General features: G+C 40.3%; 1 protein-coding gene across 1 annotated transcript in view; it reads left to right on the plus strand.

Moving 5' to 3' along the window:
- Positions 1–20,317, plus strand: part of DNAH6 (dynein axonemal heavy chain 6) — a 211,933-nt gene that overhangs the window by 56,717 nt on the left and 134,899 nt on the right. The window contains exons 17-21 of the mRNA XM_056115431.1: positions 1,022–1,135; positions 2,937–3,080; positions 16,981–17,193; positions 17,807–17,899; positions 19,128–19,247. Of these exons, the coding sequence (XP_055971406.1) occupies positions 1,022–1,135; positions 2,937–3,080; positions 16,981–17,193; positions 17,807–17,899; positions 19,128–19,247 (684 nt within the window). The remainder of the gene's footprint in view (positions 1–1,021; positions 1,136–2,936; positions 3,081–16,980; positions 17,194–17,806; positions 17,900–19,127; positions 19,248–20,317) is intronic.

Consider the following 20,317-nt stretch of genomic DNA (forward strand, 5'->3'; position numbering starts at 1 on the left):
TCAGGAGATAATATGAGATGTTGGGGATCAAATTCAGGTTTCCTGCATGGAAGTCTTGCAACCCAACCTGATTATCAATCTTTTTTTTTTTCAGAACTGCTTTTGCAGTATAGTCTTTATTGTACTGTTTCTATTTTCATTTCATTTAAGGTATTTTTTTAATTTCCCTTTTTATTTTTTTTAATCATTCAAGGAATAGGTTGTTTCGTTTCCCTATGGTTATAAATTTTCTAGCTTTCCTCTTCCTGTTAAGCTCATACCATTTGAGTAATAAGAGATAGTTGTTAGGATGTTAGTCTTCTTGAATTTGCAAAGACTTGTTTCTTGGCTCTTTTATTTATTGTTTATTGGTTCTGGGTAATGTTCCATGTGTGCACATGAAAAGAATATATTCTGGAGCTATTGGGTACAATGTTCAAAGGCCTCCTATATCACCTGTTTCACAATCTCTGTGCAAGGGACCCCTGGGAGGGTCTGCAGCCTCCAGACTCAGATAATCTTCAGAGGATTCTTCTGATTTGGGTCTGAGGTGTGGGGTGGGAGGGTAACTCTTCAGTAGGGTTCATGTACAACCCATGTAGTTACAGAACCATAGAAAGTAAGATGTCCTTTCAATCTCCCTATTCCTTTCACCAATTACCGTAAAATAACTATTGTCTCTTCTATCATCTAAGCACCTAAGGCTTAAAGGAAATTAGTGCTCTAAAGACACATACGTTTTACAAAGAAAGTTAAACATCTATGATTCAACTCCAGGAAGAATGCCTGTGGTACTTTTGTAATATTTATGTCTTTGGGGACTATTTAAGTTCTAAGGAAATATAAAAAAAATTTTTTTGTAACTGAAATGGATATAATGAGTTTTGTGACTTTTTAATTTGTTTACATTTTTTCTTTTCTTCTAATTCAGGGTCCTGTCCATATATCTGCTTAGTTGTCACTACATCTAGAACAACAGGAGGACCACCATAAGATCTTTACATCTAAAACCTAAACATGCATTTTGCTTATATTTTGAAAGGTGGAAGTGTCCAAATTTGAAGCTTTGGAGGAAGTTAGTGCTGAGTTGAAGCTCAAACAGTTGCTCTGGGACTCTTTAGCTGAATGGGATCAATACCAGCAGGAATGGTTACAGGTAAAATAATAATAATGTAAAGATCTCAATTCTGAAATAAGTTTGTATTTGTTAAATTTAAAATTCCAGTAATATTAATTATAATTTAAGATTCTGGTGCATAACTAATTTCAGTAAAATATACAATGTTATCATTTTATAGGCATTATTAATTCTCCAGAGACTCACACAGAGGTGTTTTTATCATTACGTATGTGCCACTGAAAAAAAGGCAGGCTTCTCTCATGTCCTTAATTCGAGAAATAGTGCAACGGGTTGGGCACTTGCCTTGTATGTGGCTGACTCAGGTTCAATCCTTGGCACCCCATGAGCTCTCCCAAGCTCTGCCAGCAGTGATCCCTGAGCAGGAATAAGCCTGTTCAGGGGTCCAGGAGTAAGTCCTTACACCAGGAGTAAACCCTGAGCACCCCTGGGTTACCCCAAAAACCAAAAAGGGAGAAAAAAGCTAAATGAAGGAAACATTAAAGCACCTCACTACATGATATGTAACTGCTTTTATGGTTTCTAAGCTATTGTCATGCAATCCTCAAGTAATCTTAAGAACTATGAAATTTTATTTGTGATCTTAACTACTTTAAATTTCTGTTAGTTTAGTTTTGGTTCTTGTCATTATTTAAAAAACATTTAATTACTGTGGTAAAAACAGAATCAGGGTAATAAGTTATATTATCTTCCCTTGAGATCTCAGAGGATATTCTTCAAGTTTGGAGTTCAATTGCAAAGGCCACCATGGGGTCTGGTTTCTAGGTTCTAACTTATAATGAAGCCTCAAGCAGGGTTAAGCCTCTGAAATGCAGAATGTAGATGACCATCTAGATGTTCAGATGAGATGTGGATATGCTAGAGACATTGCAAACTTCACAAATAAATTTTGTCCATATTCATCCAGCCTGTGCTGATACCTGTAACTTGCCGTTGTATATTTAGGCTGAACATCAGCAACACAGAAAAGAGTTTTCATGATAAAGTTAGCAGTGCTAAGGGATATTAGTGAAAAATAAGAACAAAATTAAAATTCTCACAAAACTTACTTTGTGGTGGGGGGAAGTAATATAAAAATAGATATCTTACCATTTAGCAAGTCATTTTTAAAGAACTCCCATCCAACTCATGTATCACTTATCTTAAAAGTTATAAAATTTTCCCAGTGAGTAATGATAATCCTTAAAAATTTCTCTGATTATCACTGTAGTGATACAATTCTTTATACCACCCTGATTAGTGGTTTGCAAAGTAGGATGAATTTACTGTAGGAAAGGTACCGAAAGATCCATCAGGAAGAAGGAAAAACTAAAATGTTGAATCTAGAGCAAAAGGAAAATCAAGATTTAAAATTTTTCCTTTGCTTTCAGTTTATATGACCTTCTGATATTTTAGTATATGTGTATACATTTATATATATATAACCATAATATAGATATGTGCATTTATTAGGTAAACCTTTAAATCACATATATTAAAAGGTACACAATAAATAGTAGACCACTGGGTGTGAAGTTTTCAGTTAGCAAGAGTAAGAAAGTAGCTAATTTTCTTTTTACAGAGGTTGACACCCCTCAGCAATAAATTAAAGAGTTTTTAATATTACATCTGATGATGTAGGAAACAAGAACATGAAAACAATCCAAAAGATGCCTGAGATGCTATTTTCAAATTTAACAAGTAAAGATTTTTTTCAAAAGTGTAGAGTTGACTTAGATTAGCAATTTGACTACTGGGAAAAATGGAATCAAGTAAAATTTTACTATTTCAAGCTTGCCTTTTAACATGTCTTCTCTTTTTTTCCTACTAATTTTCACAGTCCAGATTTGACTGCCTGGATCCAGAGCAACTAAACTCTATAGTTACTAAATACGCCAAATTTGTGACTCAGTTAGAAAAAGGCTTGCCACCCAACAGTGTCGTGCCACAGTTGAAAAGCAGGGTGGAAAAAATGAAAGAAAAAGTAAGTTATATGGAAATAATTTCAAATTTTTCAAGTCAGTTAGTGACTACTTTATGTTCATGAGACTACAGTCAGAAACTCAGGAATTCTCTGTTTTGATTTCTACTGGAAAGACAGAATAGACTTATTCAGTTGTTAATGTTGGCTAGATCTTTAACTAGCCAACTCATGCAATTTTTTGGCTAGAAGGACATTTGGTGAAAGTTTCCCAGATGGCAGGGGGCGTACTATGGAAATGGGCTGCAGTATGCGAAGGAACTTATTAATTTGGTCATTAAGTAGTCAAAGGAAAGTATGGTAATCATAATTGTGTATACCACTACAACAAATAAAGGCTTGCATCTTTTAGATGTGCCATGATATGACAAAAGCTAGGAAATCCAGCAGCAGATGCATCAGACTAAACCACTGAAACCTACCATTGCCCAGGAATTAAAACCATTGCCTTGCACCCTGCTGACACCAGGTCAATCACAGCACCAGAGTATCCTCAGCACACCAGGAGTCATCCCTGAGAGTAGAGGCCAAAGAAATCCCTGAGTACCACCAGCTGTGGCTCAAAAGACAAAACAAAACAACCCAACCTCTCACTGCCAAAACAGAACTTGAAATGGGAAGTAAAGGAGATATTATGTTACCCTTTAAAGCAGGTTCATGCTTTTTAAAAATATGAGACTAACATCATGGATAGAAAAGTAAGCAAGACTTCAGGAACAAGAAGAAAACTTTCCACCTTAAGTGTTTAATGCAGTTTTCCCACACTGGCCTTAACAGAATCTAGTCAAAACACTCAAAGTTACATCAATTTATCCTTTCTCCTTTACTGTGCTTATGTGATACTGTTTAAATTAGTTTGTCACATTCTGCATTCCATTTTTTGTATTACTTCAAAAATAGGAGGGGAGGGTGTTTCCATCTAAACACTAGAAGATTTTTTTACTGTTTTTTATTAAAGCACCATGGCTTGCAAAGTTATTCATAGTTGAGTTTTAGACTTTTAATATCCAGCACTGATCCCACCACCTGTATCAACTTCCCTCCACCAATGTTCCCAGGTTCTCTCGAACATTCCCCACCCCACCTCCAGCCAGCCTTCTTGACAGGCACCTTTCTAAGTTTGTTTGTTAAAGATTATCACTTATATCACTTAACTTAATATCACTTAACTTCCCGTTAGTCGTCGATTTGCTCGAGCGGGCGCCAGTAACGTCTCCATTTGTCCCTGTCGCGTGCTAGTGTAGCCCAATGGCATCTGTTCGCTCCGGGAACATGAAGGGCCTCAAACCGATCGTTCATGATCTTGACGAAGAAGTCTGACCATCTGGTAGGTGGGCGGCCACGCGGTCTCTTGACATCCCGTGGAATCCAATCAGTAACAGCTCTAGTCCAACGGTCGTCTTTAAATCTCATTACATGACCAGCCCATCTGATTTTCGACACCTTGGCATATGAGACAGCGTCCCTGATCCTTGATCGTCGACGGATGTCAGAACTCCGGATTCGTTCTCTCATTTGAGTGAAACGTGATATTCCAAGCATAGCTCTTTCTATTCTTCTTTGGGAGACCTGAATGGCGTTCTCATCTTGTTTGCGTAGGGCCCAGGTCTCTGAGGCATATGTTAATGCAGGAAGAACAGTGGAATCAAAGAGATGTGCCCGGAGCCGGAGGTTCTTCGTCCTCTTAGCTATTTCTTCGACGTTCTTGAAGGCGTTCCAAGCTGCTCTCTTCCTCCTGCGCAACTCGGGTGCCAGGTCATTTCTCATGCTGACCTCTCGACCTAGGTACACATAGCTGTTGCATTCGGAGATGGTTGTTCCATTGAGAGCGAATGGGGCGTCAGGAACAAGGCTGTTTCTCATAAACATTGTCTTCGTAAGATTCAGCTGTAGTCCTACCTTTCCACACTCATGGTCAAAGTCGGCCAGCATTTGTGCCGCTTGGCTGATGTTTGGTGTTATTAAAACAATGTCATCAGCAAAGCGGAGGTGGTGTAGTTGCCGACCATCTATCTTCACTCCCATTCCTTCCCATTCCAGTCGTCGCATGATGTTCTCGAGGGTGGCACTGAAGAGTTTCGGTGAAATGGTATCACCCTGCCGCACCCCTCTCTTGACATCAACGATCACTTCTTTGTAGAATGGTGAGATCCTGGTAGTGAATCCGCAATACAGCTCACGGAGGATCCTGATGTATTGGGCTTGAATGCCCTGATTGGCTAGGGCTTCAATGACCGCTTCCGTCTCAACAGAATCAAAGGCCTTCTTTAAATCAATGAACGTTAAGCAGAGCGGCATCTTGAACTCCCGAGAAACCTCAATGAGCTTGGTTACCGTGTGGATATGGTCGATGGTGCTGAATCCTTTGCGGAACCCTGCTTGCTCGCATGGTTGTCCTTCATCTAGTGTTCTGCCAATCCTATTCAGGATGACTCGAGTGAACAGCTTGTAGATGACAGACAATAGGCAGATCGGGCGATAGTTGCCAATGTCATGGATGTCTCCCTTCTTGAAGAGTAGTACGGTCCTGCTGGTTTTCCATTGGGACGGAACCTTGCATTCAGACAGGTAGCGAGTGAAGAGCCGAGCCAGTGTATTGATGAGTACTGACGGCAGGTTCTTCAGGTGTTCAGGTCTGACCTTGTCTGGGCCAGGTGCTGTTTGCTTCTTTGCCAATGAAATGGCGTGTCGGATTTCGGAAGGGAGAACGTTAGGAACGACATACCCATCCTGTGGAATTTGGTATGTCGGTAAGTGGACATGGCTATCGAAGAGATTTGAGTAGAAGTCATGGATAATCTTCTCCATTGCCGTTCTGGAGGATGTGATGGATCCATCAGGATGTCGGAGGGCAGTCATCTTGGTCTTATAGTTGGCGAAGGACAGGCGGGCGCTACGAATACTTTTCCCGGCTTCTGCCGCATCTACCAGTACTTCTGCTCTTCTCTCTTTGAGGTCTTCCTTGATCGCATCTCTGCACTGCTTTGCAAGCTCGGACGTTAGCTTGCGGTTGCCTGAGGCATGCGCCAAACCACGCTGGCGAATTAGCTCAAGAGTTTTCGAAGATAGGCGACTTTTTGTGGCTATCTCTCTCTTGGCGTTCCTCGCACATTCATGGAGGTGCTGAACCAGTCGATCGTATTCCTTGTCAATGTTGTCAACAATGGCATCTTCCCATGTTGCCGCAATAGTACCAAAGAGTTCCCAGTTGGTGGTCATTCTGGGAGTTCTCTTTTTGAACTTTGCAGCCCTTTCTCCCCGCTCTGTGAAGTAGAATTTTGCACGAAGGAGAAGGTGGTCCGATCCCGTTCGAAATTTTGGGACAACAGCGACATCAGTCAGGCAAAACCGTGGATTGAATATGATGTGGTCTATTTCGTTGTGGAGTCGTCCACCGGGAGACTCCCATGTCCATCGTTTAGATTCTGCCTTCTGGAACTGTGAGTTACCATGAATGGTCTTGGTCGACATGATGAACTCAGACAGTCTCTCACCCTGTTCGTTCCATTCTAGGCCATGGGTCCCGATGTGAAGTTCTTCAGCTGATCTTCTCGGTCCTATCTTGGCATTAAAATCACCCACAATGATCTTGTAGAAGGTGTGGTCTTCTTTATAGAACTTCTCTAGCTCCATGTAGAACTTCTCGATTTCTCTTTCATCATAATGAGATGTTGGTGCGTAGACAACGAAGATAGAAACTGCAGGCAGTGAGCCACATCTATTCAAATGTAAACGTCCGATTCGGGTTGTTAGGCATTCGAATGAATCAATGCTCTTGGCCAAGTTTGTGTTGACAAGGACACCGACGCCTCCAACACCTCTTTTATCGCATGTTCTGAGGAACAATTCTTCTCCGGTGTCGAAAACGGCATGGTGAGATTCGTGCCTTCTTGTCTCGGTCAGACCAATGATGTCGTACTTGGATCATTCGCGCTTGTACCATCAGGTCCTCGATGGATGCATCTGATGCTAGCGTACGTGCATTGAAAGTACAGATGATCATTTTTGTCTTCCTTCGTTGTGGCAGCCTAGGTCGGCCTTGAGATTTTGTCGGCCTCTCCTTTCTCATCCTTCTCAGTGCTGCCATGTCGGTGAAGCCTTCAGGGTCAGGTGAATGAGACCAGTTGTAGTTACTGGTTTTGGCATATCGAATACACAGCGGATAGCTTGCCAGGCTCTTCCGTGCGGGCGGAATACTCTCGGTAGCTTGCCAGTCTTTCCGAGAGGGATAGAGGCTTTTGGGGTGACCTCTAATCACCCTTGTAGGTGTTACCATATTTGAACCCTATCAAATATGGTACGACAATTCCAGAAGATGGGTATTTAGTGTATTATGATGTGTTGCGCGGCCGCTTGCGGCCGCGCTGGTCCGGAAAGCGTCCTGGAGTGTGGCGACGGCTGGGTAGTGGAAGTAGTGTCGAGAGTGGAAATCTGCCAGTGGGGTATTTATCTGGGTAGGGTGGGTCTCCTGTGCACAATTCGATCCCTGGGTGGTTGATGGACACTACTTCCACTACCCAGCCGTCGCCACACTCCAGGACGCTTTCCGGACCCGCGCGGCAGCTCCGGCCGAGACCCACGCACAACTGAAGACCCACAGAACAAGATAAGTGGAACTCTCTGAGACCTTGGACTCCAGGCTCGGCGGACCCAGGGACAGAGCTTCTCTGCTTGCTCCCACCACCACAGCCGTCGCCACACTCCAGGACGCTTTCCGGACCCGCGCGGCAGCTCCGGCCGAGACCCACGCACAACTGAAGACCCACAGAACAAGATAAGTGGAACTCTCTGAGACCTTGGACTCCAGGCTCGGCGGACCCAGGGACAGAGCTTCTCTGCTTGCTCCCACCACCACAGGTGACAAAGGGATTCTAATCAGGAGCCCCACCCTACCCTGCCCTGTCTGTTAAAGATTGAGTTTCTGGATTTCAGTGTTGTTTGGATATTTGACTGTATTATTCCTTAACACAGCCAATGTACTTGAATCCTATGACCTGCCCCCAGTTGCTTCTCATCTATCTTTTCTCCCTCTCCCCTTTCTTTCTTTCTTTTCTTCTCCTCTCTATACTCTGGAGACAAGGTTGATCAGAACATCTCCCTTCTAAACATTGCATTCCCTCATCCAGTTACTCTAAATATACCACTTATAAGTGAGATCATCCTGTGTTTCGCCTCCTCCTTTTGATTTACTGCATTTAACATTATGTCTTCCAGTTCCACCCATGTTGCCATAAATTGCTTGAGTTCATCATTCCTTACAGCTGTGTAGTATTCTGTTGTGCATACCACATCCTTATGATCCACTTATCTGTTGTTGAACATTTAGATTGATTCCAAATCCTAGCTATTGTACTGAGTGCTACAGTGAATAGTAGTGTGCATATGTTCTTTTGAATTAATGTTTCTCTGTCCTGAGATAGATACCCAAAAGTGCAATTGCTAAGTCATATAGAAGCTCAGCTCTGAGTTTACTGAGTTGAGTACTCTCCATACAATAGAGGTTGGATCATCTAACATTCCTACCAGTGGATGAGGGTTTCTTTTTCACCACATCACTACCAACAGATTTTTTCCCAGTATTTTTGATAAGTGCATTCTCACTGGTATAAAATGATATCTTAGTGCTGTCTTCAATATGGATTTCCTTAATAATAACTGATGATGAACATTTTCTCATGTGCCTGTTGGCCATCCATTGGTTTTCCTGGGAGAAATGTTTGTTCATTTCCTCTCCCCATTTTTGATAGGGTTTTTAGATTTGTTGTTGTTGTTGTTAATCTTTGTAAGTGATTTATAGATCTTGGATATCAACCCTTTCATCTGATGTATTAAGTGGAAATATTTTCTCCCACTCGGCTGTCATTTTCCTGTTTCTTTTGCCATACAGAAACTTTTATGTTTTAAGTAATCCATTTGTTTAGTTTTGATTCTGTAGCCTTTGTCAATGGCATCATATCATTGAAGAGGTCTTTGAGGTCTGGATCTTAGAACACTCTGTCTATATTTTCCTCAATGTGCTTTATAAATTTAGATCTGATATCAAGGTCATTGATCCACTTTGAGATGATTTTTGTGTTAAGTGTGAGATGAGAATCCAGCTTTATTCTTACATTTGATTATCCAATTCTCCCAATACCATTTGTTGAAAAGGCTGTCATTTCATGACCTCAACTCCTTCGTCAAAACTTAGATGACCATATAAAAAAAAACTCTACAGAGCCAAAACCACACTGAAAGACAAAAAACTGGGAAACATATCACTACCTAACTCTATCTATACTTTAAAGCCATAGTAATCAAGACAGCATAGTACTGGAATAAAGAACAGTTTCCTAACCAATAGGTCAGAATAGAATATCCAAAATCATGGGTTTTTGAAAAAAAATTGTATGCAATAAGAACCACTTTCTGTGATAAACAGCTCTCTGGGATTTTTCAAATGAGTGTGATCTTGTATCCAACAGAATAGTATGTACAAATAGTTCCATTGCCCCCATTTTTCTTTGTGTTGTTCCTTTCTATTCAACTCTTCATTTTGTTTTTTGATTTCGTTCTAGACAACTACTATTTTTTTGTCCTTGTACTTATTACTTTTATAGAAAATTAATGGAACAATATAATATGCAGCTTTTTGGAGTCTAGTATTATTTACTTAGAAAACAAAAGCATTTGAAAGCTCTTTGTGTACTTTTAGCCACTGCGTATATAGAACATATGTTTAAATATATACATATATTCACATGCAAAGTATGATCTTATATATCAAAAACAAAAAGACCCTTGAAATTGGGCAAAGATTTCAAACAAATTTTTCCTCAGAGATGAAAGATGCTAAACATTAGTCATCAGAAATGCAAATCAAAAACCTCATGAAATTACTTCACACCCACTAGAATGACTGTTAAAAATAAAACAACAGATTATATAATAATACAATCAAAGATCTGAAACAAATTGGAACTTCATATTTTGATGGTGAGATTATAAAGTGATACACAGCATCTTTGGAAGATGATTTGGCAATTTCTCAAAATGCTAAACATAGAATTACCATATTACCAAGTTATTCCACTTCTAGGAATTACATCTATGTAAGAAATCAGAAAACTTATAACCACACAAAAAACTATATATGGGTATTCATAGCATTTGGAGGGTGATATGTTACATGCAGTGGTGCTTAGGGCTTACCCCTGGCTCTATGCTCAGTGATCACTTCTGACAGATTTGAGGGAATCACATAGGGTATCAGGGATCGGATCCAGGCCAGTCATGTGCAAGGCAACTCCCTCATAGCATTTTTTATTAAAAATAGAAAAAAGTGAAAAAATGCAAAAGTTCACCAATGAATTAATGAATGAACAAAATGTGATATCTTTATAGAGGCAAACTATTCATCAATGAAAAAGGAAGAAAGAACACAGAGCCAACACTAGGATGAGTACTAGATGTATAATACTAAATAAGTCAATCACACAAAGACTACATAGATTATGTCATAAATATGAAATGTCTAGAATATATAAATCAAAAGAAAGCCTGGACTAGTGATTTTAGGGACTATGGAGAATGTAAAAAGCACTATACATAGCTAATGGGTAAAGGGTTTCCTTTTAGGATACATAAATGTTTTAAAATTAGACAGTGGTAATAGTCACACAACTTTGAATTAGGACAGAAAGTTTCCCCATGGCCCCCATCTGTTCCCCTTCCCTCTGCTGATTGGGATCATGTACACACTTGGTGGTGAGACCTGCATATTTGGGGATTGCACTCTTCAATTGTGATGCTCATGCACACTCTGGTTGTAGAACTCACCAGGGGTCACATGCCCTGACATCTGTTTTAGTTGCGATGCTTGGGGAGTATTACCTTTTAGTTGTAATACTCCATACAAATGGTTGTGGTATGTTTAGAAATTATTTGTAGCACCAGGAGATCTCATGTAGCAGAGCTGCCAGGCACAAACAACAAAGCATCCGACAGGATCAGTCTTAATGCATGCTACAGCACTGGGTACTAAACCCACAGCTTCACACTTGCAGTGGAGACCATTGAGTCACTGATCTTTTACCCAGCCCCACCTCTGTGTTGACCTGAATCAATTATACTTTGCTTTTACTTTTTACTGGAGCGATAGCACAGCGGTAGGGCGTTTGCCTTACGCAGCCAACATGGCCGACCCGAGTTCGATTCCTCCGCCCCTCTCGGAGAGCCCGGCAAGCTCCTGAGTATCTTGCCCGCTCGGCAGAGCCTGGCAAGCTCCCCGTGACGTATTCAATATGCCAAACACAGTAACAACAAAGTCTCCAATGGAGACGTTACTGGGCCCGCTCGAGCGAATCGATGATCAACGGGAGGGCCTTTACCTTTTTTACCTTTTACTTTTTACTAGATGTTGAATTAAAATTTGTTCATTCATCTCTTGAAAGAAATTAGGGTATATCCAGTTTGAGAGCGATTATTAATAAGTTTTGTTATAAATGCTCACTTGCAGTTTTTATGTGACTGTTAATTTTTAATTCACTTGGATTATAGTTAGGAGTAGGATTATTAGGTGGAATGTAAATATCTAATAATCTACCAAATTGCTTATTAAAACTTGGGGGTTTTGACATTTTCCCTCTCCAAGGACAATGTATGAGATTCTAGGTGTTTGTTAAGGTGTTTTTTGATTTGGTTTTAATTTTAACCATTCCATATTCTAATTTTCTTTTCTTTTTTTAATTTTTATTAGTGAAACACCATGAGGTACAGTTGTAGACTTACAAATTTTTATGTTTGGGTTTCAGTTATACAATGATTGAGTACCCATCCCTTCACCAGTGCCCATTCTCCACCACCAATGATCCCAGTATCCTTCCCACCCCCCATCCCCCCATCCTACCCTGCCTCTGTGACAGGGCATTCCCTTTTCTTCTATCTCTCCCTTTGGGTGCTGTGTTGTAGTGTCTGATAATGATGGTGACCAATGACTGATAGTGTTACATAATAAACAATGGTGTTGAAAATTCATTTTCAAATAAGTAACTTGAAAGTCTTTTGATCCATAGAAAGCCCGGGGAAACTTTGTGGGTTAGACTCAACAACAGTCACTGCCTGCCCCTTCTACCAGCCAGCACCATGAAGTAGGAGTTCTTAGGATTCTTCCACACTGCCCTGTGAATTACTATACTTCTAGCACCCAGAAACTTCACTCTGTCATATTCATGTTCATGCCTATGTTCAGAATTTAGCAATTTGATGGGGTTTGTTGTTGTTGTTGTTGTTGTTGTTGTTGTTGTTGTTGTTGTTGTTGTTGTCCGCTAGCAGAATCTTCTTGCTTGAAAAGAATCCCAAGTGGCTGGTGAGTGAGTGCAGTGGATTAGGGGCTTGTCTTGCACGGAGCCAATCTGGGTCTGAGGGATGGCACCCCATATGATCTCTCAATCCCCACCTGGAATGATCCCTGAGTGTGGAGACAGGAGTGAGTCCTGAAAACTGCTGGGAGTAGCCAAAGAAAAAAGGAGAAAAGGCAACAGAATGTTGGGTTCAATTTTCTAATCCATCCTGCCACTCTATGTCTTTTAATTGGTGCGTTTAGCCCATTGACATTGAGAGAGATTATTGTTATGGGATTTTGTCCCATTGTTCTGTTAAAATTTGGTGTATTTGAGGGGCCTTTCTTGCCTTAAAGTAGCCCATTTAGTTGTTCTTGTAACCATGGTTTTGAGTCTATGAAGTTCCTGAGCTGTTGTTTGTCTGTGAAACTGTGTGTTGTTCCTTCTATTATGAATGAGAGTCTTGCTGGGAAAGGAAAGTTTATAGCTCTACAAGCATTCCTCAGGAAGGAGGAGCGAGCACACATAAGTAACCTAACTTCACAGCTTAAGAGCTTGGAGAAGGACCAAAAAAAGGAGCACAACCCGAACAGGAGAAAGGAAATAATAAAACTCAGAGCAGAGATTAACGAGATGGAAACCCAAAAAACAATCCGAAAGATCAATGAAACCAAAAGCTGGTTCTTCGAGAAAATTAACAAGATCGATAAGCCTCTAGCAAAACTCACAAAGAAAGGGAGAGAGAAAACCCTAATAAACCGAATCAGAAATGAAAAGGGGGTCATTACAACAGAAACCACAGAAATTCAGAGGATCCTCAGGGAGTACTTTGAAAAGCTTTATGCCACGGAACATCAAAACCTCGAGGAAATGGATAAATTCCTAGACTCCTACAGACTCCCAAGGCTGAACCAAGAAGACCTGGAATACCTGAACAGACCTATCACCATCAAGGAAATTGAAATGGTAATAAAAAGTCTCCCCAAGCACAAAAGTCCTGGTCCGGATGGATTCACTAGTGAATTCTTCCAAATCTTTAAAGAGGACTTACTCCCGATGCTCTTTAAGCTTTTCCACGAAATTGAAATATCAAAAACACTTCCGAACAGTTTCTACGAAGCAAATATCACACTGATACCAAAAGCAGACAGAGATATCACAAAGAAAGAGATTACAGGCCAATATCCCTGATGAACACAGATGCAAAGATCCTCAACAAACTACTAGCAAATAGAATCCAACTACTCATCAAAAAGATCATACACCATGACCAAGTAGGATTCATCCCAGGGATGCAAGGATGGTTTAACATTCGGAAATCAATCAACATAATCCACCATATCAACAAAAGAAAAGATAAAAAGCATATGATCATATCAATAGATGCAGAGAAAGCATTTGATAAGATCCAGCACCCCTTTATGATGAAAACCCTAGCCAAAATGGGTATAGAGGGGACCTTCCTCAACATAATTAAAGCCATCTACCACAAGCCTACAGCAAGCATCATCCTCAATGGGGAAAAACTGAGAGCCTTCCCTCTAAGATCAGGGACGAGACAGGGATGCCCACTCTCTCCACTGCTGTTCAATATAGTACTGGAAGTACTTGCAATAGCGATTAGGCAGGAAAAAGATATTAAGGGCATTCAGGTAGGAAAGGAAGAAATCAAGCTCTCACTATTCGCAGATGATATGATACTCTACTTAGAGAACCCAATAACTTCCACCAAAAAACTCCTAGAAACAATAGACTCGTATAGTAAAGTTGCAGGTTATAAAATCAATACCCTAAAGTCCATGGCTTTCCTATACGCAAACAGTGAGAGAGAAGAAAGCAACATGAAAAAAACAATCCCGTTCACAATTGTGCCCCAGAAAATCAAGTACCTAGGAATCAGCTTAACTAAGGAAGTAAAGGACCTGTACAAAGAAAACTACAAAACGCTACTTCAGGAAATAAAAGAGGACATGAGGAAATGGAAAGATATCCCTGCTCATGGGTCGGGAGACTTAACATTGTCAAAATGGCAATACTACCAAAAGCATTGTATAAATTCAATGCAATCCCTATAAGGATACCCATGACATTCTTCAAAGAAATGGAGCAAACACTCCTGAAATTTATATGGAACAATAAGCCCCCACGAATAGCTAAAGCAATTCTTGGGAAAAAGAAAATGGGAGGAATCAACCTCCCGAACTTCAAACTGTACTACAAAGCAGTAATAATTAAAACAGCATGGTACTGGAACAAAGGCAGAACTGCAGACCAATGGAACAGGGTTGAATACACTGACATCTCTCCTCAATCATATGCTCATCTAATCTTTGATAAAGGTGCAAGTAATGTGAAGTGGAGTAAGGAAAGCCTCTTTAATAAATTGTGTTGGCATCACTGGACGGCTACATGCAAAAAAATAGGCTCAGAACTCTGCCTAACACCATGTACAAAAGTAAGATCAAAATGGATTAAAGACCTCAACATCAGACCAGAAACCATAAGGTACATTGAAGATAAAGTTGGCAAAACCCTCCATGACATTGAAGCTAATGGTATCTTCAAAGATGCCACGCCACTGGCTGAGCAAGTGAAAACAGAGGTAGATAAATGGGACTATCTTAAACTAAGAAGCTTCTGCACCTCCAAAGAAACAGTGACCAAAATACAAAGACAGTCTACAGAATGGGAAAGGATATTCGCCGAATACACATCTGACAAGGGGTTGATATCCAGGATATACAAAATACTGGTTAAACTCCACAAGAAGAAAACATCCAACCCCATCCAAAAATGGAGCAATGAAATGAACAGAAACTTTCTCAAAGAAGAAATCCGAATGGCAAAAAAGCACATGAGAAAATGCTCTACATCATTAATCATCAGGGAGATGCAGATCAAAACCACAATGAGATACCATCTCACACCTCAGAGACTAGCCCACATTCAAAAGAACAAAAGCAACCGATGCTGGCGTGGATGTGGCGAGAAAGGGACACTCCTTCACTGTTGGTGGGAATGTCCACTGGTTCAGCCCTTCTGGAAAACAGTATGGACGATTCTCAAAAAATTAGAAATTGAGCTCCCATTTGACCCAGCAATACCACTCCTGGGAATATATCCCAGAGAGGCAAAAATGTATAGTCGAAGTGACATCTGCACTTGTTTGTTCATTGCAGCACTCTTTACAATAGCCAGAAACTGGAAGAAACCTGAGTGCCCAAGAACAGATGACTGGTTAAAGAAACTTTGGTACATCTACACAATGGAGTACTATGTAGCTCTTAGAAAAGATGAAGTCATGAAATTTACATACAAGTGGTACAATATGGAAAGTATCATGCTAAGCGAAATGAGTCAGAAAGAGAGGGATAGACATAGAAAGATTGCATTCATCTGGGGGATATAAAGTAACAAAGTATGAGATTAATACCCAAGAATAGCTGAGATCAGCACCAGGAGGATTACTCCATAACTTAGAGGCCAGCCAGGTATCCTAGAGGAAAGGGCAGTTCAGATAGAGAAGGGAGCACCAAATAAAGGATGTTTGGAGGATCCTCCCAGGAGGGGAGATGCATGTCGAAAGTAGACTATGGACTGAACATGTTTGCCACTCAATGCCTCTTTTGCAGACCACAACACCCAAAAGGAGAGAGAGAACACAGGGGATTGCCCTGCCACAGAGACAGGGGGGATGGGGGGATGGGGGGATGGGGGTGGGAGGGATATTATCCATGGTGGTGGAAAATGGGCACTGGTGGAGGGATGGGTATCTGATCATTGTATAATTGAAACCAAAGCACAAAAAATTGTAAATCTACAACTTTAAAAAAAAATAAAATACAATAAAGGGAAAAAAAAAGGAGAAAATAAAGCCAAGTTTGTCCCACTTAATCAAATTCTCAAGCCCCATTTTTTGCTGTATAGAACCTGTGAAGACTTGTCTTTCGTCAGGTTTTGAGTTAGTTAGCTTCCTGAAACCTCACTTTGCTAGAAATTTAACACAAGTAATAAATTTGCAGTCTGTCTAGGTTTTCAAGGTTTTCCCTTTGTTGCGAGGAGTGTAAGTAACATTCTTTTTGTTTGTCTTGTTTTATTTTTGTTTGGGCACCACACCCAATAGTTCTCAGGGCTTACTTCTGGCTCTGTGCTCAGGCATCACCCCTGATGCATTCAGGGGACATGCGGGGTGTTGGGGATTGTACCTGAGTCAGCCATGTCAAGACAAATACCCTATTCTCTGTACGATCACTCAGGGCCCTCTACGTGACATTCTTCAGAGTTCTCTATATTTCCAAATTAAAGCCAGAAGCCTTGGACATGTGTCTTTCCTCGTAGTTTTTTATAATGATTTATAATGCTAGTATGTACTGTTTCATGCATACAATATTCTAATACTGCACCCATCACCAGTGTTAACATCCTTACACCAATGTCCCATGGTCCCTGCCACCCACCTCACCTCAACCCCTTGGTAAATAATTTTGAGCTCACTTCTCCTTTCTTTTGCCTTTGGTCATTTCTTATACCCTCCTTAAATTTTTTTATGTTTAAATAAGTCTCTAAAAGTGTCGATTTTTCAGCTTCCAGTAATTATTGACTTGAGAAACCCAACTTTGAAGACCAGACATTGGGCAGCTATTGAACAAGCAGTCGATGCTGTGCTAGTGGACCTTGATGTCCCATTAACCTTGGAAAAACTCTCTGAGTTGCATGTTTTTGAGTTTGGTCAAGAAATCCAGGACATTTCTGGACAAGCTTCTGGAGAAGCTGCCTTAGAAACAATTCTTAAAAAGGTACATCTGAAAAATATATATTTTGAAGATCATTTTATAGGTTTTTATATTCATTGTAAATGTTGTCATTTATTTATCTGCATAAATTTTTCAACAGTGTGATTTTTATTCTCATTTTCAGTTGTACTGTTGTTCCATCACTGTGAATATCCTCTTTCTACTTAGATTATAGACTAAGAGAAATCATAGCAACAAGTTTCGAAATTTGCAAATATTAAGAAAAGCACACCAAGGAGTATCTTTAATAATAAACCACATTATCTTTCAAACTACTGGTGAAGATGTGAAATGTTTCAAAAGACATTAAGAAGACTTCAACATTTTTATCTTAGAATTACACACACACAACTACAAATTATTAAAATAATTTTCCTCTTCATTAAATTATAAATCTGTAGTAATATACACTAAACTATGATTTTATCTGCATGTATTAATGTTAGTCAGTAAAACAAATAATTTTAAATAAGCAAGAAGAGGATCTTAAGAACGTTAAAGGCTCTAAATAGAGTAGTGAGATCATTGTCGATTTTATGCCTTTTTCATTCTGCATGCATTTTTTAATGCCTAAACAAATACACTCGGTTAACCTAAGATTTTAATAATTTCCAAGGTGGAAGATTCTTGGAAATCAACTGAATTTGTTGTTCTTCCTCACCGTGACTCGAAAGATGTATTTATCCTAGGTGGCACAGATGATATACAGGTGAGTAACTGGGCTATTGAACTTTAATGGAAAGGTTCTGGCAATACTGTCCAAAGTCTTCTATGGGAAATTATGATTAAAATTAAAGAAAAAAGTCTTTTCTTCTTTAATTCTCATCATAATTGGGAAGGCAAGGCAGGAGTAGGAATAATTTACATGACCACTTAAACATAAAATAATTAGCAAAGCAATAAAAGTACATCTATATGTAGTTAGTAAGTGTAGGGGGATTTTTTAAAAGGAAAAAAATAACTAATCAAAGAATCCTTTCTAGACCAATAAAGACATGCTGAGCTTAAAAGGACAGATGAAATTTGAAAGGCATAGTGAAAGTGAAGGGTATTCCCAACCATTTAAATAATTTTCATTTCAGATTTAGATTTAGACTATACAAGAAAGCTAAATTCACTTTAAGTTTTTGAGTATAGGACGATGGTCATGCATTTTGAACAACAAAAACGATAAACCTACCCTATGCATTTGGAATAGACTTAGTGTCTTAGAACCCAAAGGTACTTGTTTAGCAGAGACCTAGGTCTTACAAAGCAAATCTCTAGTCTGTTATCATGTATCTAAACTAAAATGGAGCTGAAAGAACTCTGCAGGTGTAAGTTCGAAGAACAAGATTAGACAATCACTCTGAGCAATGGTTTAAAGTCACAGGTGTGAGGGCAAGTGATGTCATTACGCCACGTCATATCATTTCTGTTCTAATAAATATTATAAATTACATAGGATAACTAAAATAATTTCTATTAACAGGCACATTATTTTTTAAATGCATGTGTTCTCTGAGGGTCACTAGTGTATGGGAAAGGGATGGAAATTAAGAAGGAAATCTGTAGTTATCATTCAGAGCTTACTGTAAATGTGTTCAACTTCCATCTTACTCAAAATAATTGAGGGAAAGTTGTTTCTTTACATAGAAAAAGTAGCTAATTTTACAAATTTTTACAAAGAGGTGTGTCAAAACAAATATATACTATGAAATCATTATTATAGTACAACTAAAATTTGCCAATCAGAAGCACATTTGGGGGTTTTAAGACAGCATTATAATGAGCTGTAGGTCATAGGAAAGGGGATAAGAAATGAAAATGGATGAGTAGAAAACAGTAGGTCTAAGACACTCTTTCAAAAAGTTGGACCCTTGAGGTCTAACATTTATAATTGTCTTTGTGAGCACAAGTGCATAATATTGTATGAACTTTCTTTTCCTCCTTTAAAGGTCCTTCTTGATGATAGTACCATTAACATTGCAACCATTTCCTCATCACGTTATGTTGGTCCACTAAAACCCCGAGTGGACGAATGGCAGAAACAACTTGCTTTATTCAATCAAACTCTGGTGAGTGAAGATTATTCCAGTTTTTGGACTCAGAATTAAAGAATCACAGGACCTTAGAAATAATTTATTCAGGGGGTATGGTGTCACCAGCAGGCCAATTTGTACCTGTGAGGTGAGTGCATCAGCAGCCTGATGGCAACGTCAGACTTCCAGATACCCCAAAATTGCTGCTGTGCCTTTGGACAGACCCCAAAAACTTGGGGCAAAGTTTACCAAGAAAGTAAATGGCCAAAAGTTAGGCATGTGGGAAACACACCCACAAACCACCTCTGGCTCAGCTATATAATTGGAGGCATGGTCTCTCTGGTTCCTGATCGAACTGCTTAATGGCCATGATCCCTGAGTCTCAGAAACAAATCTCGGAACCCAAAGGCTTTTGGCAGAAATGCGTCCTGTTCCTGCAGTATGTTACTGGTGTTCGGCCACTCCAGGTGGAAATAGGTTTCGTGCCTTGGCCTGTTTCCCCTGGCGGCCTGGTGACCACCATCCTCCAGAGGCCACTGGACAGTCAGGTCTGGGCCTGCAGTGACAAGATACACGGGGCCTCACCACATGGGGGTGGAGCCGACTCTTTCTCCCCAACAAGACCCCGAGTCGCCGCCTACAAATGGCCTCTCTGGCTCCTGATCAAGCTGATTAATAGCCATGATCCCAGAGACTCAGAAACAAATCTCAGAACCCAGCAGCTTTTGGCAGAAATGCATCTGGACTGCATACAAGGTGGCCGCCGGCTCAGAGCTTATTAGAAAGCCAGGTATGAGCCGTCAGTGATGGGGCAACTGCAGTCTCATGGGAAGGGGGCAGTACAGCTCATCCTTCACACCCTCTCGAGGTCACAAGTTGCCCCCCACAAGCGGCTCTCTGGCACGGCCATGGCTCCAGCAGCAAAAGGACTTAGTCCAGATCCCGGAAGCTTGTGGCAGAAAAGTGAATGGACCATGTGTTAAACTATGGTGCCATGCCTCCCCGGGAGGGAAAGGGAGTTGCTCCCTTCCACCTTTTCCCCCTTTAGCAGCAAGGTGGCCGCTGCCTCAGAGTTTATAGGAAAGCCAGGTACGAGCTGGTGGTGA

This window comes from Sorex fumeus, unplaced genomic scaffold, assembly GCF_029834395.1.
Source record: "Sorex fumeus unplaced genomic scaffold, SorFum_2.1 ptg000003l, whole genome shotgun sequence".
NCBI classification, from domain to species: domain Eukaryota; kingdom Metazoa; phylum Chordata; class Mammalia; order Eulipotyphla; family Soricidae; genus Sorex; species Sorex fumeus.